Genomic DNA, 26,369 nt, shown 5'->3' with positions numbered 1-26,369 from the left:
ACTCAGTTTTTTGAATCTAAATAATGACTATTTGTTTTAACAGGGAAATCTTTCTGTATTTATTCATTTTGCAAATTAAAATTAACMTATTATCCATGCAAAACTGATCTGAGCATGTGTAGATTAGGACAGATGAGTGAGACCCACATAATTTTCCCCACTTACACTGAAGCCARGCACACACATTACTGTTTGAATGAACTCAGTACAAGAATGATCTAAGTGCAAAAACTTGATTAATGAAGGGGAGGGCTGAATGCAGAAGATACTTTGTATACCTGGTCCCTATTCAGTAAGACTGAGGGACAGAAGCGCATAAAATCTCAGATGCTGATTTTTCATCAGTTTTTAATCCTACAGTATATCAGGGGCACTTTCATGTAAGTTCTCATATATGAATATGCAACAATCTACCACCTGTCTGCCTGTAGCTATTAACATATGTAACTATGGAAGCTTGTAAAAAGATAGAAAATCAAAATATTAAAACTYGATGATGGAATACTTAAGGTTAACTATACTTTGCCACACCTGCAATAAAAGYATGGAAATCAAGAACATAACTATACATTATTACTGCTTTCTCTATGTCATCTGCAAAGCATGTCTTCATATCTGGGTCCATCCCACCAATTTTTAAGCACCAGAGAGGCTCRTGTCAGATGCTTAGCTGTACTATTCTCCTTCTGAAGACATGAAGACAGTTAGGGTATAGTCTGTACTATTAAATTGTTTGGCTCTAGTTTTGCTCCACAGCTCCAGCCTTTCAGTGATTTACAAGGCATTCTAGTTTCCTCCTCAGGTCTAGTTTGAAGGAAGTCAACTATTTCTCATAGTGAAGAAACCTAGTTATGGAAGAGATAATAATTAGCTCAAGGCCCCACACTTTTTAGACATACATAGACAGGGCCAACCCCTTCCAAAGAACGCTAGGCTTAAAACAGTCAAGATACAAACCATTCCTCATCACCTGCCAAGGGCCAGGATTCACTTCCTAGGACAAATTAAGTCACAGACTTCTCCAAAGAACAGCACTTTTTTGAAGAGTTGCACAGGCATCCAGACTCTCTTCTTTAGCTAGACAGAGCTTGCACAGGCAAATTATGCTCTTATCTTAGGTACTTCAGTTAGATATCAAATTAGGGCTCCTGCTGTTACTACAGTTACCACATGCCAACATGTACATGGTGCAAGCTTAATTCTTACCCCTTTCTGATTTCTCAATATATATGTTTATTGGATTATTTTTCTCCTCAATGTTCATAACTTAATAACTATTTTGGATATTCAGTGTCTGCAAAGCTGGTGTGGTGTTAAGTCATGTACATAGGGATGATGAAAACAATCAAATGAAGAACCAGTACTTTTGGAGTAGTATTGAATTACAATTATCATAAGTGATAGAAAGTAAATTTCTTGTTCATATGCACCTTTGCCAGAATGTATACCTTCTGTGAGACACAAAGGTTAGGTTACCTGCGTGTTAGAGAACCACCTGACTGAATTGCTCTGCAAAATACTAGAACTATACTCTGATTTTTCGAAGGGAAGCAGTACGGGTGACTTTGGTAATATCATTCTCAGAAAATAACCCAAAATAATAAATTGTTCTGGAGATGTAACTGACTTTAAAACTACATTCCCTGATACCTAAAGCAGTGCTTATAATCACCCTCAGGCAGAACTGATACCTCTTAACCAAAAAGAAATCTTCCAGAGAAGTCAAGAAATTTAATACTTTTTAACACAGTGGGTGAGCAATGGTAGTAGAAATTGGATACATTTTAAGCAGCTAGCTGTATTACTGAATTAAATCCTCAGAAGAATTAACGCCTCTCCCTCACACCCATATACAGAAGCAGTATTTTCGTTCTCTGTATATATTATATACAGAACAAAGCCACAGCAAGAAATGGTAATGAGATTCACTGGTGGCTAACATCATTTTCTGAGTCAGGTACACTTTATTTTGGAACAAAACAAAGTTTACTGAAAGGAGAAAGGATGCTTCTTCTGTTCTGCTTATTTCAATGCAGAAATCAGAAAGAATTGTTTTAAGTTCTATCAAACTCCAATTAATTCCTATCCTGAGAGGCTTAGAGAAGGGGTGAGGAAAATCAATGCATTTGCCAGCCAAAACGACACTGCTCATACCAGCCAAAATAGTTGTATCTTGTTTTGTTGTTGGTGCCTCTTTCCAACACACCTCCCCCAGAGGAAAGTTAATGGCCTCAAAGTGCAGTGCAATTCCTGTCCCCAGAACGCTATGCCCTAGCTTAAATCAGAAGAAAATAGTGTTAACTACAGGTTAATGTGGACAATGGGTTTATATTTGATGTTGGGAATAATTAACGTTTGGGTAAGACATGCAATGTTTAAAGAGACCCAACAGTACTTCAATTCAATTTAATCTTTAAAACATAAATCTTTTACTCACTCAGTTTAGTCATCTTTTATTGGGAATTAGCTCCAAATTGTATCTGACGTGAAAAAGTGCATGCCGATACAATTATTATCTAGCTATTAGCTAAGGAACTTTTGAATAAAGGGAGTAGGATTCACATCAAGATCCAAACACCTATTTCTGTATCTCTACAGTAAAGGTGTTTAAGTTCCTACTGTAGTCAGAGACTCAGTTAACACATTGGCATTTATACTACTACTCTGCTGATCAAGTGGGTAACAGGGACATTTAGTATGATTTAACCTATATAGTACTTTGCCTATATAGTACTTCAGCTGCTGTTCCAGAATGGTATAGGGCTTCAATAGGTACTGTGTCACATTTGGCAACCCTGTGAAAAAAAAAATCTTTTAGTTATCCTAGGTTCAGGTAAATAAATCAAAYCCCATGTGCTTATGTTATGGTGACCAGAACAGCCATCTATACYCCACTAACTGTATTGGCTGGATTCCCATTGATTAAAGGAACGTTAGACACTGATCACACATGAAGACACCTACAGATACTTGCCTGAAGCCAGAGCTCAGTTCTACTCACTCAGGGCAATCAAATAAGCTGGTAACAAGCTAAACAGAACTTTGCTGGACCTAGGACTTTGCTACTTCAAGTAGAGACAGAACATTTTCAAACTTATTTTTCAGTCAATTCTAAACTAGTTAGGAATTTTCAATAAATCAAGTCACTGTGTAACTACTGGGATAGAATACAACAGAAATAGTTAGTTAGATAATTAGAAAAAGCTGGAGATACCATCTTGCCTAAAACAGTATCTTCTGTTTGACACTGACTATAAACAGACAGAATATACAAACTACTGGTCAGATTTAAAAAGGCCTACTTTGGATTGGCATATCCTCAATGCAAGATTTCTTTGAGACTTGATTTTTATGAGAATGAAGTCCTCATTTCAGCAAGTTGCTTTGAACATATGCGTTGTTTCATAAATATATTTGCCAACTAAGTCATAACAGGAGTTATGGTAAATAGTGACAAGATAAGGAAGAAATTCTTCATTAGTTAGCAGATCACTTAGGGACTTTGTACTTCAACTTTAACAGATTTTTCTTYCTGCTTCAAAGTAAAGTTTCCTGGTAAGATTAGCCTGAAGTTTTAAAATTTCCTTTTTTGTTGGKCCTAACTGTATGGTGAACTGCTGCAAAAATGTAATAGGTTAAGAAAGATCAGTTGGTGTTTCTCAGGTGGCAGTAAATGCTTCTTATGCACTTGGCCTTCCCTCAGGACTTTCTGTAAGCAGAGATCCTCGAAGGAAGCAGAGTCTGGAAGACTGAACAAGAGGCTAGCAAAAAGACAGGCTGTACCTTCACCACAGAGAAGACTATTACATAAATCAGCCCAGAAACAGATAATTCTGAGACATCTTTTGAAAGTAATACTATGACTAACCTCTAGCAAGACTGAACAACAAAAATATACACATTGAATTAACTTCATGCAGATTAATAAATTAGACACTTCAGATTATAGGTAAAAAATGAACTCTTTAGGTTAATATAGGATATATTACCAATATTACTAATTATTGATCAGTCTTAAAGTTTTCTTAGTATTTAACCTAGCACGAGCAGTTTTTGTTATCTTAGTGAATATACATATATGGTTTCTTGTCTGCACAAGTGAATACTACTTAAACACGTAAGACACAGATCTCCATGAAATTCTACTAYGAAATAATCACAAGCCATATCTGTTGCACTGAAAGAAGCAGATATGAACACAAATATTCAAAAGTTAATAGTAAACTATGTTTGCCGAGTATCTACACAGACAAACCTATACTATGAAGTGTTAAGCTACAGCCACATTACAAAACAATATTGCAAAAAAGATATGTTTCAAAAGAGTAGAAAACAATAAGAGTTATTAAAAATCAAAAAAGATCAGTCAGTCACATGTATCACATTAATGCTTAGTCTCTAAGTGTTTCCTGAGTTAATTAGATCAATAGAGGGAAGCTCTGTCTCTCTGCTTTTATGAAACTCTGTTTATAATACAGAATATTTTACTGTGGTAATTATCAGTATTCCAACTACAGSAAAAAGCTTTACTTAATAAGAAAAAGTCTGGAAACATATCCTTAGAAGTTGTGCAAAATCTGAGACAGGACTTAATTGAACTCCTTGGAACTTAGTGACAGAATTGATTCCCTTTAGATCTTCCTACTTTTTCATATTCATCACAGAGTTGCATCTTCTTCAAAGAGTTCCTCAAGAATTTCCATTGTAATTTGTGAACACAGGTACACTTTTTACAGTAAACATGGGTAATTTAACAGCATCTTTGTGGACCAGCCTGACCAATTAAAAAAGTCCAAGTCTCTTCATTTATCTTTGAATATTATTTATGGATACTACATGGAAATTCTAAGACTTTAAACTCCTTTTCCCACTCTTTGGAGGGCCAGTTGTGATATTTCTGTCTTTCCTCCAGAAAAGATAGTCAGATAACCAACCGAACCACCAGTTCATAAAGCCATGCTTACTTTTGTCACTTCAGGGAAGGGATGAATTGCTGTATTCTCTACAAATTGAATAATATCCACATTGTCTTCATTATTTGAAACAGATTTGTGCATTTATTTCATGCATTCCAATACGTGAGGGTACATGTACAGAGATATGCTGAGTAATTTAGCTTATTTAACTGTACAATATAGTTTGTTCAATACATGAACTAGATTTTGAATATCACTCAAATTACAATGATAGAAATAATTAAAATGAAAATTCAATTAGTTATTAAAAAAAGAAATTAATGCTCCAAGTTCACAGTCTAACATTGAAACAAATAYAAAACTGATATTTTGATCAAAGATCCAAATATACCTTTTGGTATTTTGGTGTATCTTTTCTAATTTTGCTTTTGGTAAAAGCAAACATTTTGAAAAACCTGTTACGAGTATTTCAGGTGATTAAGTGAGTATCTAAATAAATGCATATTTATAAATTTCAAATTTATTAAAACTGTACCAAAACTTTGAATTTCAGAAGTGAGCTGCATTTTTCTATTCTCTGCACAATTTATATCTTAACCTGTAGCAACACATCAAGCTGAACCAATGAATTTGCCATACATGCTATTTCATTTTCAATTTCAGAATCCAGACTGTAACTTAAAATGAAAATTTGTGTCTAAGATTTAGTCTTAAAAATTTGACCAGGTTTCAATTTTAGAAATTGGACAGAAACACAAATACAGATTTTTAATTTAATGACACAGATAGATATAAACCACTGATCTGGTATTTGGGAAATCAGAATATACGAGATTCTTCAGAAGCCCAGTACTGAACTAGGCACAAGACTAAAACAATTGTCTCAGGAGTGGTGCCTTGCCTGAGCCTGCACAGAAGTTGCTGAATTAACTGTTCATAGGGACTATAAATTATACCTTTTGGGAAAAGATTAGAGTCTCCTTAATACTTTGTATTTAGTGACAGGTCCAAACCTTCAAACTCTTACCTTTAGGTGGAAAGTAGGACTTGCTTTCTGCTTTGTGAGGCCAGTCAACTACCAATGGCCCAAATCGTCTGAAGCTAGCAGTAATTTCATCTAAAAACAGGTATAAAAGTTGCAATTAAAATAAACAACATTTATAACTTTAAAAAGACCTTTACTCCTTTTATCCATGAAATGTCACCCTCTCCAGAAAGTTTCCAATTTTTATGAACAAAAACTTACTTTTAAAAACAACAAAAAAAGAAAGATACATTTTCCAAGGCTTATTATTTACGCAGTATGTCTCCAGTGATTTTAAGCAAATTTTGTCTTTTACTGTATAATAAAAAGAGTATTTCAGAAGCATATGGACAACAAAACTCCGTGGGTCAAACTGGTACGGTACTTCACAATTAGCATGCCTGCATTTTTCAGTGGACATCATACACAGATCAAGCATGAAACTAGAATTGCCTAGAGGAGGTTATACCATAACTATGAACAGGCCTGGTGCAGGACCTACTGTGCCCCCTGCATAGCTTTGTGATGTCTTTCTATCCCAGCTGCTCTTTCCTATCATTCCTTTTAAAACCCTCAGGCAGGAGGAAAAATAAAACAACTCTAAATCCTACAAGGGCAATATTCCTCAAACACAAATATGTTCTGTTTCTTTCAGCTGCATCCCACCATCAGCATGTAAACAGTCAGGATAGAGCAAAGAAGTTTTTTTCCCCCCTGTATCTTTGTTTAGCATTTGAATTGGAAGCTACAGAGCATATTTGAAATAGAAAATAGAAAAATATCAAATAGAAAAAAAGTTGAACTATATTAAAAAACAAAAACAAAACACTTAAGTACATTGCAGGTGAGTATTTTGATGAAGATGAAACTGAAATATAGACTTCCAGTGTCTGAGAGATAATTAACCACAGTCAGCTTATTTGGTTTGCAAACTAAGATTACACTGAACCTTGTAAACGGATTTCTGTCTACATTACAAAGCTAGCATGYAATTTACTCTTCTCTGCACAGGAAAAATCTAATATTAAGTAGTATGATTACTTCAAATCACTAATACAGTACRAAACAACTGCATGATAAAATAATCTGAGCTTCTGTTGAACATTCTGTACTCAGTGCATTACATGGTACTCTGCCACTTGACCTTTCTCTGCCTAAGTTTCTCTATTTATTATGAAAATAATATTCATCTTTCTAAATCCCTTTTAAGATGTTCAGGTAATAGTAAAACAGAATTTGAAGTGCAATTACTTCCTATTAAGAGAGGACAAAGTGAGCACAGAGAAGATACCATGGAGGGCTAAGATGTATTTGAAAGGAATATGCACTCCTACAGCACTGCCGATTAAGCATGAACCCAAATTCCAGGCTTCATATGGAACTCTGCAATCTGCAGAAGCAAAGATAACTAAAGAAAGAGATGACATCAAGTTAAATTAAGCTTAACACACTCATGAACTCTCAGCAAAAATGTGGTTGTACCTTTCATATCAATATTGCTTTGTTGAGAAGATACTTCATTATTTCAGTTACATTTTTCAAACTCTTTCTTTCTCCATTCCTCCAAACTTAGTTTACTTAGTTTTTAGGAAGCTCACCTTCATCAATATCTGGTGGAAGACCTCCAACAAACACTTTCCGAGAGAAGCGCTCAATTCGTTCCCCATTCTGATGGGCTGAGTAGCATGTAGGTGAATTCAAGACTCCAACTTGATCACTATGACCATCATCCAGCAAACCATCATCTATTGGGAAGAGGGAAGAACGTCCTAAAAAAATAAATAAATAAAAATAAATAAATAAATATTAAAATATTTTTGACAGTATACAGTTATGTAATTTTAGTGAGCAGGGGAACAGCAGTCTGGAAAGCAAAAATGAAATTATCAAGGTATTAGGAAAGTATACATTAGTTTAAAGAAATAATTAAAATCACAAAAAAAAGTATTAAACTTCAGAAAGGAAATTCAAGACTGGAAACTGATGCCACTATAAGTATAATCCTTCATACAAATTATATTGTAGTTACTCTGCTCCATCCACTAGGGAAGTTTTAAATAAAACTGGTTTTAAATAAAAGGTCTTATTTACAAAGAGATCATATTAAGAGCTGCTTAATGAATTTCATTAGTCTGCCTTTGGTTTAGCTTCAAGTTAAAGTAGTAACTTCTATCACATGAATGACTATTGCATTATTGCATGTTTAAGCGTCYTACACTTTATTCAAACAGAGGGAAATGGAAAACTATAAACAATAAGAAGTTTCAGATGAATAGGTTCTCTCTCTTCTAAAGGACTTGATGCTGATTAACTAAGAACAGATTTAACTGCTAAGAAAGCAAAAGAGAATTTCAACAGATGTGCATAATATGCATAACACTTTAAAGGTGTTACAAGACTGATTTATTCTTCTTGCTCTCTAATTTGCCAGTTTGGAGAGAAGCTACCTAACAGATARCAATCTGGAGAAGGTAACAGTGTTGCTGTTTTCTTAAGACAAKGTAAGGCAGGCCTTTCAGGGATTGCTGTTCCACGTCTCACCCCATGCAGAAATGTTCAAACAGAAAAGCTACTGCAATCACAAAACCTCTGAACAGTCAACAAGATGACTTTGCAACTGCAAGGTGGTAAAAACATTTGTAAAGATGTGGGGGTGGGTGAAAACAGTAATTCTTTTCTTCCTTCACACACATTTCTCCTTCCCTCACCCCATCTTTCATTATTACAAATTTTAGAAAACTTTTAAACAGATTCTGAAGGCCAGGATGTGCATCTCGCATTATTCAGACTTCTGCTGCTGTAGATTAGCAGCATAAAGATTAATGACAGTTTCAAATTCGGAAGTTGGTCTTTAACTTCAGAAAGCCCCAAAAGAACCTACTTTTGTAGAACAAAATAAAAACACTAAATCATCATTAATTTTCAAGTGCAATTTTTTTTTGTCTCCTCTTCATTCATTTTTAAATTATTATAAATTCAACTGCTTAAAAAGAAAAAGTTCATTTGGGGAATTTAATTTGACACCTCAAAGAGCCTATTTCTTCTAGATTCTCCCACTGCAAATCCATAGGTAGGAACAGTACATCGCCAACAGCAGGACTGTGCAGTATCTTATTTGTGATCCAGCCTGCAACTTTCCTTCCCTCTCAGGGGAATATTGTCAGGAAAGCCCCTTAGGAACACCTGCAGAAATTGTGCTGATCTGCTRCAAGTGAGAGCAATATAGAAGACAAACTTCTACAAAACAACCTGAGAATCAAATGCTTGAAGGTAAGAGTGGGGAAAACATAGCAAACATCAGGACTAATATTGACCTAYGTTGTGGCAAAGCTTCCTGGCTCTAATTTGGGTTCTCAATACATAATATAGTCCAACAAAAATATTAAATGAAAACAAAATGGCAGACATCAAGGATCACTGAAGTTAGAAGTGCATTAACTACAATATTTTATGTTGGTGTTCCACATTTAGGACATATGTAGAGATGTGATGGAGAGGAATATACAAAATGTAGGTAACTAAAGTAGGCTCCTCCCCTCCACTAGAAAYGATGTTGTGCTTGTTTGAAAATGTGGCTAACAGGTAGCAAGTGATGGCCTGCTTGCTTGCCAYCAAAGATGTGTTCAACAGCCAGATAACAGAATGGGTAGAGTGCTTTTAAAAGTCAAAACAAGTAGTTCATGCTCAGTGGGGCAGAAAAGTGAAGTAGCAATGTAGGAACATAGAAAGAGTTAGCATAATTGAAACAGGAAGCTGAGAAGCTGGTTTCTGTAAATGATCTATTCAGACAGAACAGGAGCAAGATCATGCTGTCAAGACTCAAGAAAAGAAAGACTGCAGCAGCTGAGTAATGTAGATGTGAATTTCAGTTATAAAGACTAATAAGAAAAGTTAGATCTATGTTTGTATACAAAGAAATGGCAAGATTTGGATAAACAGTAAAGAAACAGGGATGAAATACTGTTACCGATCTGAATGATGGAGAAGATTGAGCTGTTACCATAGTGATGTAGGGGAAGGAATAAATGGCTAAAAGCAAGAAGTAGAGCAAAGCTCTCAGAGTTGGTGAACATTTCTTCAAATTGGAGACAATTAAGGAAACTTTGAAAGTGAAATCAGAAGACTTTTCACTAATATGAGAGTTATTCCTAACATCTTAAATCTAAAATGGCTACAATTTAGCTCCATTATCTTTAAAAAACACATAGTTTTGCTCTCTACATCTAAAACGCTCTCTACTGCAGGAAAAGAGAAATAAATTGCTAAGTGACTTAAAAACACTTATAAATGCTTTAGTCACAATATTATAATGCTAACAAGTTTATTAAAATTGGCGTATTTTAAAAAGACACACTATTTATACTTATTTTCTTACCATGAAAATTATGTTTTTATGTTTCTCTGAAGCATGCCAAAGATACTTGTGTATATTGTAAATCAGAAATGATAGTATATATAGAAAAAAAAACACAAAACAGAATAATCCACAGAACAGATTTGTTTCCACAGCCAATGCTAAAATCTAAGAATGAGAATCTACGGCTCTGTTCTTTTTGCAAATTGTATCATCAAAAAACATGCCGAACTAATATCGGTGAGATCAGGATGTGGGTAAAAGTTTGCCAAAAGCCTCTAAGGTGACATAAAGGACAATGGATTAACGCATTTAGAGTAATAGGCTGTATATGACTTCCAAAACTTCCTTCTCTCTCCTTCTTTTACATGTCTCTCACCTAAAGAGAGCAGAGRTAATTTTCTAAGCTTTCTACTTCCTCCCAAAGTAGAAGAAAAAGGCAAGATCTTTATAAGCACTTTTTTTAAATACACAAATAAAACAGAGAAATCTGCAAACACAGTAATAGATAGAAACAAGAAAGCAATGATTTGAATGAAATGGTTCTTATTCTTGCTCACAAAACAGGCTACCAAACACCAAATTAGAGTATTATATAATCAAGGAAAACACATTTATTATTATTTTCACTAAGTATTTTTCAGGATTTAGCATAATGATTTAGGCAGAATCTGCCAGGATTCTGCCAGGTTAAAACATAATCATATTATTACACATTTAGACCATGATCTAGATCATCATTCCTCTCTGAACTATTGTTATCAAGCAGTTATTTATGAACCAATGCAGAGATCAAGAAAGACGTAGACATGAATTTAAGCATATGTTAGTATCTGAAGTTATCAGAAGATCTTGACCTTTTTTCCTGCATACTTCACAAAGCCTATATAATAACCATAGATCATGGTCTCACATTGTTAAACCAGTATAGCTCCAAGGTAAATAAGCCATAGTATAAGCTAATATATTGGTTTATACTATGAAACTCTGTTTATTCATTTACTCTTTCGAAGAGCTTTTATTAAATTTCTGACCAAGTCTGTGAAAGGTTTTTAGTTGAACACTACCACACACAGAAAAGGAAAAGATGTTCTTTTTTTTTAAAAAAAAAGAATAACTAGTAAACTGTATACTTTTAACATGGATAAGTCTGCAAACAGCAGCTATTAGCATTAACTAATTTATGATTAGTGCTACAGTGTTCTAACTGATTAATGGATTTGTAATACAAACTTACTGTAAAGAGATCAATGACTAAAAGAAAATCAGATCCCACCCCTCCTTCCCTCACACCCTCCAGATCCCCAAACTAAGGAAACATGCAGATGAGAGTTTATAATCAACAAACTGGAGTAATTAATCATAATGATCAATAACAGCCCCATCAGAATTAATTGTACTGTAACAAACAGAAGTGAATTACCTCGTCTTCGCCCATAACTCCTCGCTGCATGTAAACAAAGGACAAATTGTAAAATGTCAAACAACTGTATTATGCCCACATATTAAAATGCTTATGATACAAAAAACTATGTGGGTAACTGATAAGTAAAAATCTTCATCAGTACTTGCCACTGATAAATACAGTGGGGACTGCATTAAAYTGAAGTCTTACTTAAATACTATACTAATTTGATGATAGCTCTAGCCGTAATATACTTTAGAAACAGCAATACTGCATACATTTAAAAATTATATAGTAATTATTCAATGTGCCTTTATACTAGATTTTAATTTCATGTTAATTATGGAAGTGTGAATTAAATAACTTTGTAACTTAACTTCATAAATGTGTTTAAAATCTTGTATAGTATCTACATAACACACAGGGTACTGAAACTGTAAAAAGTAAAATATTACTTTAAAAAGCATGTAGCAAGCGTTAAATTAATCAGAGAAACATCCTGGTCCATGGAACAGTTTGTACAGTCCTTTGCAGTGACAATACAAATGCTATAAGCTGTGACCTTCCTTTTTCATGAAAAGAGCTAGCAGAAAATTAACCGCAAGGTTTTGTTTGAAACAAAAGACTCCTTGTAGCAGCAAACAAAATCAGGTCACAAGTCACAAGAAACACCATTGTATCAAAAACACTGCACAAAGGCAAAGCAACAATTTCTGACAGACTGCAAGTAAATCCAAGATTTTCTGAACTTTTGAGTGTTGCAAGATTTTTAAAGAGATCGGGCTTACAGATGACTGATTGCTCCTCTGTCTAAAGACTTGTAAACTAAAAATAGACAAATTACTAACACAAAAGTATTAAGCTGTATGTAATTTTTGATATGTTTCCAAAAAATATTTTTAATTCCTTTTCCTCAAACTTTGTTTCAGAGAAAACTACTTTAATCATTACAGCATTACAGTTAATTTCAAACAGAAGATGTTACTGAAAACATAATATTATAGCAACATTCATTAACAAAGATGCTTCTGTCCCTGCATAACTGTTTTGATTTTACTGGGACTGCATGCACACATTTCTCCTAAAATGCAGCTTTTTTCTGGGTCATAGATTTACATGCAGCCTCATAAACTCAGTAACTTGCCAATATCATTCACTGTCCTATTTTCATATTATTAAATATTTATATTCTAGCACTTCCCATTTGCTTAGACATTTTTCAAAATGTTTGTTTAGTATAGCATTTCTTTTATTCCTATTCCTATTGTATAGGAATTTAGTGGATTGCTTATGGAATTCTGAAAACCTATCCTTGCATTTAATGTAGCCATTGGTTCCTTACACAACTCTCACTGCATTCCTATACGTCTTGCATTGAACATGATTTTAAATTTACTTTCTTTCCTCTGAAAGAATTACTATTAGAACGATCTGTTRCTTGAAGTTTTTCAGGACCTTCAACCTTCTACTAGTAAGCTAAAAACAGAAAAGCCCAGTTTCAAAGAAGGACTTAGGTATGCAACCAAGGGGAAACACCTAAATTCAGACTTCCAACAACAAAACAGAATCCACAAAACATAATGCATCCTTTTACCAAGGAGGTGATTAATCCCCTCATCAGTTGCTATCGCATAGGGACACTAATGCCTAATATCAAACTGTGTTTTCCTCTGAAGGGTCAGATGGTTAAAAGATATGCACTGCTATGCCAGTAGTGCAGCAAGTAAGAATCTTTTCTGACTCTTGGCCAAACTGACTCCCATGTAGCATTAGTAGTAGTGTCGCTAAGCCCTTGGTTAACTCTTATTTCTTTAATTTCACAAGAAAAACTAGAATAATCAGAAAAAATTCAAGTGCATCACATCCATAGCGATTGCATTGGCGTGCTCTCTCTCAAAGAATAATGCACAAATGCATATTAATAAGCCTCGTGTGGTGAATGGCTTAGTAATTTTTCCTTTCTTCCTCCAGTTCTGCTTCTTTCTGCCAACTGAACCAGTTGAGATATTTTCTCAAATTTTCGTAGTTAAGGCAATCTGATACGTGTAAGAGATGCTATGTTATAGAACACTTGCACTGTTTTTTTGTACATTTTTAAATAAATAACACAAATTTTATGAAGAAACACAAAAGCATTATTAAAATGCTAAAAAACCCTAGAGTAATTCAAATAAAAGAGCATCTGCTGCAGCATTTCATTCAAGTATATTGAAATTACAATGATGTACCAAAGTTAGTGTTTTTTTGAGGAGGTCTTTGCTTAAGAGAAAGAATGAAACCAGATAAATGGGAAAATAATCATATTTACTGTTGTCACATTATTCACTTTACTTGCATGGTAAATCTATCTCTTGCTATGTATCTGTCTTATCCCTTTACATTGCAAACTGATTTGTGCAGGGATTTTCTGCTAATCTGCATCTAGAAAGATTTCATCCCATTCTTAGGCCATCTGTARTCACTACTGCAATAAATGTGACCATTAACAACATCAGATTGTATGTTTTAACAAAACTTGCTATTTTTGGTTAGTTTTACTCAGTCTTTAAAATCACAGCTATAATACAGACGAGATGTTTGAGCAACAGGAAGTACAAATAGCATGTCTTGCAGGTTACAGGCTATAAACCAGACTGCTTCCCAAATCAGTAAAAATAYGATGTTAAAGTATACATACCCTTTCTAGCTTCCTGCAACTGCAGTATTTTAATTTTTCCTTATTATATATAAAGGCCAGATACTGCTTGAAAAGCAGACTCCCTAAATCAGTCAACTTTTAGTATGTACAAGGTGAGCAATGAGATGTCCTTTCTGAAGGTACTACATTTAATCAGAAATATTCTTTTATATTTATTAAAATCACATGCACATATGGAATTACATGTTTCAGAGCACACATGCTTATATACACTCACTTATTTCCATTTATATTTATGTATATTTAATATATACTTTCACACAACTAATGTATATATGTTTAGATAAAGAAATAATTGCAGGAGAGAAAAAAGATTATTTCTTTCAGCTGTTTTGAATAGCCAGACATTGCAGGTATACTTAACTTACTGGGCATTACACTAACAAAAAAGGAGAAATAGTAATTCTTCCTTCCCAAATTCCTTCAAAGAATAAGCTGTACAGACATAATTTTTGAATCCTTTACTTTGTAAAGCTGAGTATCTTAATAAATCAAAACCTTTGAAAGATTTCAGAGTATAAAATGCAACAGATTTATTTTAGAAAACAAAAATTAGGTAACACATGCAAGTATCATCTTGATTTCACGTCCAATAACCTTGGGACTTTCCAAAATTAGAAGTGTTGTACATAAAAAAAAAGAAAAAAAAACACAACCAACTACCCTTTTCTTACAGTTAACAATTGCTGATTCTACATCCCTACAGTTGCATAGTAACAAACTCTAAATTGGTCACAAAAAAATTAGTATCATCTTTCTGCAACTTAAATCAGTGCAAATTGAGATAAAAATACATGAAATACCAGTAAGTATGTTTTGTGTACATAGTTATCCAACAAGAGGAAAACATCAGTATAACTTTGGAAGTTACGTGAACACTGCTATCATGTAGATAACAAATATATGATTTCTATTTTATTCAGGCATATATTTCAAATACATACCACAGATCAAATATGCATGTTTCAATACCTCAGTTGAATTACTGAGGTGAATTCAAAATATTCATATTGTATTAACAAAAAAAAAAAAAAAAACTTGCAGATAAATTTGTTATATTCAAAAATGATGAAATTTATGATAGAAAGTAAGATAAGGAACTCTTGGTCCCTAATGTTCCTGATTTAAATGATCAGACCGTAAGAGTTAAGTAGCAGAGCTTTTTCTTTAATATTTATAAAGAAAACTATATACAGTTATGGCTGAAATTTCACAAGAGCTTAGGCTAACAATAAGTGCCTGATTCTCATAGCATTCTATTCAGCTTGGGTGCTTAAATTCTATTAAGATTCCCTTATAAGTCACATTTATATATTTTAAGACTAAAGAGATCATTAAGACTATTCTAGTTCGGCCTGAATAACAGACTACAAGATCTCATTCCACAGTTCCTGTATGAGGAAACTCAGCAACTTCTGTTTGAAGTAGATCATCTTTTTAGARGCACAAGCAGCTTTAATATGTTTAAGTGATAGAAAGACTGAAACTTCCTTACTGCACTGATTAAATGAATTATGCTACTATTAAATTTCAAAAGCCCTTTAAAAATGCAATAGAACTATACGGAGGAAAAAAACACTCCCTAAAACCCATCATGTTGGACTTTTGCATTACTACTTGCTATGGAAAGAGAAATGGAGTTCACAGTTAAAAGACTTACTCAGGTAAATCCATTTCAAAATAGCTTTTCTTGACTGTTAGGTGATAAGTCACTAAAAATCCATTGCTTTATTTCAGGCTGAGCTTTAAAACAGATGAATCAGTTTTCCTTTTGTTCATTTATTTAAATAATGAAAATTGTAAATATTAATATTAGATACAGCTAAATAAGCAGAATCTAAATGGGCTGAGAAAGAGCTATCATTTAAAAAGAGAACTAAGTTTTACCTAGAAGTGCTTAGTCATAAAAACACTGAAGAATTCCAGGCTACCACATGCCTGAACTTTTCCGGGATTCAGAAATACAAGTTCACCTACATATGGTCTAACGTTAAGTATCAGAGCACACAAAGACAAGATGCGGCTCGTTAAAAATGCTCTGCTTCTCTTCCCGAAGGACTGCTGCTACTCAGCTGAGAACGTAAGGCTCAGATTTGAGTCTCTCTGGATYACCTGTTCTTCTCTTCCCTACTCTCCCCTTTAAGACACTTTTAAAAGGGATGTTGTGAAATAGGAGCTTGAATCTCCTAAGCAGAGAAGCAAACTTAAGTCTAAAACTGTCAACAAGTGCTCAAGCTCTAATTCTCATTATAACATATTATGAGAAAGCCCCTCAAATCTCACTAAGAAAGGAAGGTTGTGATGGAGAATCTGAGCAGCTGAATGCTCTCAGAAGCTGTGYCTTCGCATTTTCTATTTACTAGCTGTTAAGTAGCTGCAGTTTGGACACTCCAGCTTCAGGTGGCTACAGCCAGCACATCTGACTGCACTGGACTGCAGTATGAGGTGCCTCAGTGTTCCCAGAGACATTTTAGGGCATTTAGGTGACTGAAACAAGACTCTGAATTAAATGCTACAGGTCACACACACACACACACACACACACACACACACACACACAAAATCAGGTTATTTCAGACCCTATCTTCTAGATACTCAAGCTGTTTTTTATCTCACCTAGTGAAGGCCACAAATCATATTGCACCTTTTAAGAACAGCGGTTATACTAAGTGCTAACTTCCAAAAATCAGTGGGAACTACACCAGGATTGGTAACAAAACAAGGTACTCTCCGGTGTATATGCRATCTCTGTGGAAAAATTTTCAGAATAGATAGGTAATACAGAGATACATTTTATAAAGGTCACTGATAATAGCAAAGACTTTTTTTTTTTAAAGATATTCCATAGCATTAACAATGTCCACTTGCTCTTTTATTATACAATACAATAAAAAGAGAAGCTCAGCATCCTGAGCATTAAAAAATATTAATTCCTCACACAATGGGAGTATTTGACAATTACTTATAAACTATCCTCCCATGTAACACTTCAGTATAAATCAATAGATAACCACATGGCACAGATATCACCTGAACAAGCCAGCTTGCAAAACAGGGTCCTAGTATCAAAAGGATGTCTGCTCTTATAGCTAAGAAAAATATGTTTTAAGTGCCAGTCTGGAATTACTCACTGTTACCCACTGTACATTTTCTAACTCTGTAGTTGTATATCTTATTGTTGCAGTTTAATACAGAAAGTTAGCTGTTCTGTTTCACAGCATCAAGCACATCCACATGCAATGTGATTCCCAACCAGGAATTAGCAATATGGGTTTTGTAGGCTAAACACAAATTTTATTTTAATAGTAAGTAGCTACTTTTGCTTTCCAAAATACTTCATTCTAAGAACTATCCAGCACCAAAAGACCTGATTCTTCAAAGRTGTCTACTGTACAATACTTAGTTTTCATGGTTTATAAAGTAAAAGTTGAATTCCCCTGAAAATTTTAAGCATATATTCAGTATTACACAAGGGAGATCAGACTATTTTTTTTTTAAACATTTTATATTGATTTGCACAAGTGTAGACTATGTAGAAGGGAAGGGCAAGTATAAAAAAGGGCTCCACAGAACCAACTTAAAAAAACAACAYCTAAAAAAAAATATTCTGCTTGTGTTTTTTATGATTGTGTCTTTAGATTCATCATTCTCCACTGATTATAAGTCAGTGACAAAAATGTCCTTCCTTTGTACACAGCAGTTTCTACTTCTTAAAATCTAGTGAAGCTGTGGAATTACAGCTCTAATTTTTTCCAATGTAAAAAACATTTGTGTACAAAATCCCTGATTTATTATTGACTTAGATGGATTACCAAGCTCTGCTTCCTTCTTTAGCCTTGAACAAAGGCTAAAGTTCATGCCTTCACTGAGTAGCAGATGTTCATGAAGTTTGACCTACTGGGAGAAGAACGTGAACATGAACTCTAACTTCAACATATTTTGGAGTTAAAAGCATATTTGATGAAGCCAGTTCCAAAAAGCCCACAAAACCAGAATGTTATTTCATATAAATGCAATAGAAAAATGTATAATTCATCACATATAAACACAATATAGAAAAATATACAATTCTATCCTTATTTTTCTAATTCCTGTTTCAGCATAATTGGYTTTTAACTGTTGTTTAGAGTATACAATAATTAGTCTGCTTGAGAACAGAAAAGGATAGCACGTCTCTATGTGTATTTCAGATTTCAAATAAGCTAGATATAATGAAAGGCTGTTGCAAGATTAGCTCTACTATTCAACTTTGAAAAATGGCAACAGTCCCATCACTGTTGAAGACTAGAAGCAAGTAATTCAATAACTGAACATAATAGTATAATTTTATACCAGTGTTTCAGAGCTAAGCTAAGCTAGAGATAATTAGAAACTGTTATAAGATTAGCACTCACCATTTAACATCAGAAGATTGTCAGTCCCTGGATGTGGGTAACTCAAGCGACCTTAAAAGAAAAAAAAAAAAAAAAAAGAAAAAAAAACCCACGAATGCAGAGGTTTTAGCTATTATGCTAGAATAATAATGAAAAAAAAGTGAAATGAAAAAAAAATACAGCTTAGAATTCAAACATATACTGTATTTCCAGTTTGCCTAAGGGAAATAAAGAGCTAATATTTAACTCCAAGCATATTAACCAACAATACCCTTGACCCAAGTTAAAGCTGACAGGAACAGACTTCTTAACCTTAATTCTCTGGTCATAAGATCTGCAACGTGCTTTGGGATCAGCTCCAATAGGATAAAGCCACTTTTTGTTTCATGACACCCAGAAATAGTGCTGACTGCTTTAGTCTTCTCTTTCATAGTGACTGTGAATAACTGTACTATGCACATTGCTTAACAGAGGATAATTTCTACAGTTCGGTGTTTATCTATGGAATCAATGTAACAAGAATCACATTAATAGGAATTAATATAAATGCATAAAAAATATAACCAAATTATGATTGTATCTTGATGAACCACATATGCCCACTGTAAGTAATATTTTCAGTAAGTCTGGCAAAATTAGAGTATTAGTTTATCTATAGACTTTAAAAAAATAACATGGTAGATTACACTTTCTCAAAGACTTAGTGAATAAAAAGTTCATGAAACCTCATATCCTGGCATTAAAGTACTGCATTTACTAAATTGGTGGCATATATTACTTTTAATAGTTAAATGCTCAGTTTAAAACACATAGCTGAAGTAGTTTCACTATAAATTCCTTTTTAGCAAAKGAGAATTTTCTGTTTACAGGAAGCTGAAACCATACCAGTACTGCACACTGACCTAGACAGAAATTTACAATAGCTGCTGTGTTTGGAAGAAGTGCAAAACCCCGACATTTCCATATATCCTGCCATTAAAATTTACTTGCTTGTTTATAATCCTTATATATTTTTTWAAAAAAATACTGTAACTTAAACATTTGATCTTTTGTAGGAAACTAGATGCTTGCTGAGACACAATGAAGAATCTAGTCAAGAAGTTATGAGTCCTTAGAACTCACATGGATTTAAATAGGAATTTGTATGCAGATGGCTTGCAGATGCAAGTAACTTAAATATTAATAAGACATTGTATATAGGTATACTCTAGAAAAGGCCAACTCTTTTTAGAAAGAAACACGGGGGGGGGGGGAGAAAAAACATGAAAGCAGCAATCCATGTATTAAGGTTGTTTTAACATTTCCCATTGTATACTTTTTTCTTTTTCTTTTTTTCTGTAAGTTTTGGAAAACTTGTGTGGTTAGCAGCAGGACTGGAAATTTCCCTGAAGAACAGTACTATGGGTAAATGACACCTCTGGGGATAAATAAAAAATATTTTTGCTGAAGATCTGGAATAGGGTTTAGTTCTGCTGTTCTCCTTTAAGTGAAATGAATGCAAATTCTCCACCAAGAAACTACAGAAAAAATAGCTAATATGATGAATCCTTGCAGTCAAAACCTTGAAATARCAGGATTAAGATCATTTAGGAAATTTTATTCTGGCATTTTGACATTATGACAAAAATATGCACTATGACAAAAAGATTCTTCTACAACCACATACTATTTCTCTTCCCACAGACACTATTATTTTAAGAATGGATGAAGATTAGGTAGGAACTCTGCCTACTTCCTTCAGAATTTTAAAGCGTGGAGAAAGTAGTGAAGGAAAAGGACAGCCTTTGGAAAATGGGCAGAAGAATGCCACTCCAAAGAACTATCGTATTCCCAAATTTGTCAGTATTTTTAATTAGGCTTAGGCAAAACATTAAACAAAAATGCTTGAAGGCACCTCTATCTTCATGTTCCTTATCTTCAGGATGTCCAGTTTTAACAGACAATTCAATTTTTGTCATGCTGAGCATTTATGGCTGCACATAATGCCTCTGGATACTCAAAGTATTCTGCCCTTCTAGCAGAGCATGCTGGCAGAGTAAGGAAAGAATCAGGAACAAGTCATCCTTGAATTTCAGCCTTGGAGCTGCCACTGATTCAATCAACATGACCTTTAGCAAATCACTTTAAGTTTCTTCTTTTTCTGTTCTTTAGACCTGTAAAAAGTAGTTCTCATTTGCCTCACAAAAGGATCTTACAAGATTATTTACTGACGCCATTGTGTTCTGAATACACAGAGTGCTACAGAAATGCTTGTAACAGCATGAGCTGTTTTTTGCAAAACAGAACACTGTATCTAGAATAAATAATTATAGCAACTGTGAGAAATGATTATCTGATCTTAAGGCTCCCTAAGCTGGTGCTGAAAGTCTCCTTCCCAGGCTGTATATTTTTTTTCTTCTTTTGTCATTTAGCAAGGGAGACAAAAATATATATATTCTAATTGTTACTGGAAAAAAAGGTAAAATTTAAAGCCTATCTGTCAACATCTAGAGAGGAAGACTGTTTTAGAAGCTAGTACATTCTGGGTTTGCAACTCTGTTTTTACATTCTTCTGACTTTTTTCTCTAGCTTCATGCATAAGCTGCACCTGAAACGTAAAATGTCGAAGGGAATAAAGCTGAAACAAAGCACTTCTCAGAGCAGTGGGGAGAATGCAAAGGAGCACTCTCTTTGAGTGAGGCCACCTCTCATGAACCTAACCTATTAATCACACAAATACACCTAATCTTGCTGTGTTATGAAGACAGATTTGATACTGCAGATATTGTATTCCAAGGCACAGAAAAGCAAAGTGAGTAACAGAGTATTCAATACATGGGTGGCTGTATTGATGCTTCTTTCTGGTTTTATTCAAATGGTTATTTCAATGAACAAATCATACTATTACATAAAAAAGTTGTATTGAATACCTTGTCTTCTACTAGGACTTCATATTCTTTAAACATTTTTAACATAGGTGGTTTTTGCTTACTTTTTCAAAATATAATTACTGCTATTTGATACTGTTGACTTAAATTCTTACCCCTCAGATTAATCTGTTGAGGCACAATGCTGTGTTTCTAGGAACCCCAGCTGAGAACACTTCATGCAATGAATGAGGTGCAAGATCAGTTTTATATACAGCTCACATTATTCTCTATTTTTGAGCAGATTATTCTCATTAATGGATTTATACAAACCTAAGCAGGATGTAAATATGAGCATATAAAATGGGTCCATCATCTTAGAACAATTCACTTAGCTTGTATTTGTTTCTGTTCAGCTATTTTCATTGCATGGTGTTCAGTGCCTTTAAAAATGCATTTTAAGAACAGCCCACTCCATAAATCCCATCCTACTTCACTGTCAATCATCTAGAATAGTAGAAGTAATTCAATGTTCAATGTTTATTCTAGTGATTCCAGGAGTCTCAAATTGCCTAAAAAATAATTTTAGTAACCTATAACGATGCTTTACTAGTTTTAAAACCACCTATAAATAAGCTACAAAATACCTAAAACAGAAATAATGGATGTATTCAATTCCTAAGAAATAAAATGTAATCACTTTATCTATCTATATATATATCTCAATTGGCCGTCTATAGAATTTAGCTTTAAAACATCCAAAATTAATATCATACTGTTATTTGAAACAAATACAATGCCAAATATTATCATACTGTATCACGAAGTATTGTAGTATAGAATATTTTCCTGTGCAATCCTGAGTCTAGCTGTATCAGCACATTACTACTACTGAATAATTCTCATGTATCACAGCTAGATTCAAAATAATATTGCTATTGAGCAGCAGGTATGTTTGATGGTTTCTAATGCAGTTAAAAATTCTATTTARTCCCCTCTTCCATGTCTAAATCTGATTAATATTAACAGAAACTGTTGTTACGCACTTCTCACAATATATTCTTATGTACAGACATACACACACACACACAGACACGCGTGCTTGCACACCAATTTCTGCGGGGCTATTTATCTACTAAAACCAGTTAAAGAGTTCTGCTAATTCAAAACAATAGGAATGAGTAACTAAGTTAKATATCTGTAATTTCATGTCGCTAACATGGACTCTGAGTACTTAAATTTTTGTAAGCTTCTTTTGAGTATCCAGATTTAATTATGCTTATTCATCTTTCATTTTCAGGTAAATTTGAATCTGCAATTTGGAAATGCATAGTGTCTACTCCTATTTAACTGAACTATTGTAGGAATTCCAATATTCAAACATTTAGGATTAAGTATCCAAGACTGCTTTAAATGTTGCTGACTCACGGTTTCACAAGTTTGATATTCCATTGTTTGGCCCCACATCTTTTTTAATGTCTCAAATGTTTTTTCCCTTGAACTTTCTATAAAAGAAACTTACAGAAATCCATGTCTACATATAGATTCACAACCTTTAATGTGACAAAAAGGTAAGGTTCTCCCTCTCCACCATTTTTGTTCAGCCTCAGAAACTCTTCTGAGCACAATCTGAGTTACTCTAGGAAGAAACTATATATGATCTTAGTACTTCACAACAAAGAAAATAAAAACATTTTTTTGGCTGTAGTCATTTGTGCTTTAGAAGAAATTTTTATATGTTGCTGAGTCACCACTGCCTTTTCTGAGCATGCTCCAGGAAGTCACTTTTAAAAGCAAGATGTATAACACCTGAAAAACTTAATGAAAGCAATAAAAAAAAAAAAAATAAAAACAAGAAAGAGCAAGACAAAGGCTTCTAAAAATACAAAGGCGTCTAAAAACTACCAAGTTATTTTTCCCCACAAGTAAACCAAATTTTAGTGTTCTGCTTTTGTTATTTTTTGTTAGTAGATATACAAAAAAAAAAGACACTTTTTGGTTTTTGGAAAAATCTATTCATTTTCCTCAAATGGCAGAAAAGCGTAAGGAAAATACAATTCTGTTTTCTTATAAACAAAATCTTAATATTGCTCCTTGTTGTTCCTACTAATGCGGTTATCCCTAATTCAAGTTCAGTACTGTTTTACATCTAGCTTGCAGAGCTGTAAGAGAGTTGATTAGGAAATAGAAAGCAACTGAAAATCGAGCACAGTATCAATATTTGTGCCTGGCAAGAAACACATTCAAATCAGCTCTAGATAATAAATCCCAATAAATCATCTGCTTCTCAATTCTAACACATATTCCATGAAGAATATAACCATTCCTTTTGTACTTTTTTTATAATCTGTTCTAGTCCGTGTATATTGGCTTGTTTGTTTCTGAAATACCTAGAATTTAATTTTCTATATGTTGATTTCAAATGACATTGGTAGTGGAGGGAAGAGAAGGTAAAAAATAAATTGCACAGAAATGTTATGTCTAGAAAAGGAGTTTTACCAGCAATGTCTAGAGATTCACTTTCATTCAATATTGCAACGTTTATCTCAAGGTTTTAAGGGCTAAGAAAAGGATATTTATGAACAGTAGAGTGAAAATGAACTAATTTATGTACTAAATTCAGTTCATATTCTCTTAATTGTAAAGGGTTATTTAATCTTATTATAAAATGCATTTTGAGAAAAAGGCATGGAAAAAAATCATTTTAACATGATTGCTATATCTACCACAACAACCAGCAAATTCAAGCATCCAGTTCTGAAAAAACCTCCTAATTTTATTTTTACTGAAAGCTAAAATAACTTTCTTTTGATCGTGTCTGTAATGCTGACTTAACTTTTTCTAAGTAAAGCCAAAACACTGTGCCATCTATAAACAACTTTTTGGCAGGCACTAAATTTAACTTACAGTGAATCATATTTGACATAGGTTTTTCAAGTTCATGAAAGCAAAAGCGGTTAAGTTTCACTTCCTTTTAAAATAGATTTTCAAATCTAAAACCTAAAGCTCTGAACTAGCACATACAGTGTCTGTTCTGCATTGTGCAGAACCTGAGACAAGATGCTTAGTCATACTCCAGATATTACAAGCAGCTAAATCTGAAACACGTGCTTAACATTCCAGGGACTTTCATTTTACTGCTGTGGTTAGATATAAAAGATGCATTGTTTTAGTGTGCTTACATTTACAAAAATATTCTTATGACAAGTTTTTAAGTAACTAAAGAATATTTTTAGTTACAATAAAGAATGTTATCCAATAATAAAAATAATAAACAACAATCAATAAAATTGTTAAGCCTGCACTTTCCACAAGCAAATATGATGGTTTTCTAAGTAAATGCCAGATTTGCTGTGTTGAAAAGAAAAAGCCACAAGGATTAGATAAAATTTGTGTTAGATCATTTGTGGGGGGAAAAAAAAGCTGTTAAAGTCACTAGAAAGTTACAGAAATGACAGAAGTGTCAGCTAATTATGACTGAACAGAAAAGAGATAGGGAGGAACTAAAAAGCTATTCTAGGATGTATTCTCCCCTTCCCATTTTCAGTCAGTAAAATCACTAAGGAATATTTCTCTCACCTCACTTTTAATAATGTAGCCATTTCAGTTGAAATTGTATCTTCTAAAGAGAAATGGTATCTTACCAACCTATTTAAATAACAGTACTCAATTATTCTATTTAAATTCAGATGGTGTGTGCATAGTTCTCTCGCAGCCAACTAACCAAAAAAAAAATCCTTTAAACTCATCACTATCTACGGCTTCCATCTGATTTAGTYCATCAAACATAAAACTTACAGAATTTTCATTCCAAGTGTATGATGGTGACACTGTTTAAAAAAAAATCTGAAATGCAGACCAAAACACACACTAATAATGATAGAACCTTCAGTGAGTTTTCAGAAGTTCATATATATGGAAACAATTAATTTTAAAAACTTAAAACTTCATCTTGTCTTATGCACACTGAAAACTCTTTGGGGGAAAAATATTTTTCATCTATCATAATGAACGATGATATAAATAAAAAGTGTCTTTTTTGTGTTCTCTGTGCTTCTGAAAACTCTCGTGTATTATAAAAGCAAAATGAAAACGGTGAGATGGATGGGGAACAAAGCAACAACTTCCTGAAGTATTTGCCAGATTRGTCTGCACAGGAAAACTGGAAGAACTGATTGGTTTTTGTGTGTCAGAGGAGCTCATGATTGTGTATCACAATAGAAGATAAGAATTCTCTAATTTTGTGCCTAACAGCAGATTTACTTTTTAATTTCCTTGCTGATGATAGATTTTGGTTCAGATAACTTGGGTGGGGGGAGGGGAGATGAATTATCACCTGAATGTATTAAAATGAAGCAGCAGGGCTTTCAAACAGGGATAATCTAACTAGTTACCTTTTCTCTGATGACATACCATGCTTTTAGTCCGTAACAGTTACCACTGGGTTAACTGTTCAGAAGTTTCAACCTTTTTGTTTTACTTAGTGATGCTTTGTAGATATGCCAAAATGGCAGAAGCTGAATTTTTTTAGTGGACTTGAATGATAAAATTGTTAAAACTGGAATTCACTCTCCGCATTATGAAATTAGAAATGATATTTAAAAACATCTGAGAAAACATTAATTTCAATGTCCACTCTAAAGAAGTGGAATATTAACTAATTAAATTTCTTACCTATTCAGTGATGTTTTGTAGACACTTTCAGCACTAAATAAAAAGCTTTTGGCTTTACACTGTAAATCTTACAATCCTA

General features: G+C 33.6%; 1 protein-coding gene across 1 annotated transcript in view; it reads right to left on the bottom strand.

Annotated features, from left to right (window-relative positions):
• CPEB2 (cytoplasmic polyadenylation element binding protein 2) overlaps positions 1-26,369 on the bottom strand; it is a 56,426-nt gene that overhangs the window by 14,530 nt on the left and 15,527 nt on the right. The window contains exons 4-6 of the mRNA XM_085304249.1: positions 18,792-18,842; positions 7,539-7,709; positions 5,944-6,033 (exon numbers count right to left, since the gene is read on the bottom strand). Of these exons, the coding sequence (XP_085160375.1) occupies positions 5,944-6,033; positions 7,539-7,709; positions 18,792-18,842 (312 nt within the window). The remainder of the gene's footprint in view (positions 1-5,943; positions 6,034-7,538; positions 7,710-18,791; positions 18,843-26,369) is intronic.

The sequence above is a fragment of the Rhea americana genome, unplaced genomic scaffold (genome assembly GCF_003343005.1).
Source record: "Rhea americana isolate MKP2758 unplaced genomic scaffold, rheAme1 scaffold_205, whole genome shotgun sequence".
Lineage (NCBI taxonomy): Eukaryota > Metazoa > Chordata > Aves > Rheiformes > Rheidae > Rhea > Rhea americana.
The sequence above is the reverse complement of the archived record's forward strand: the minus strand, read 5'-3'. Positions and strand labels throughout refer to the sequence as shown.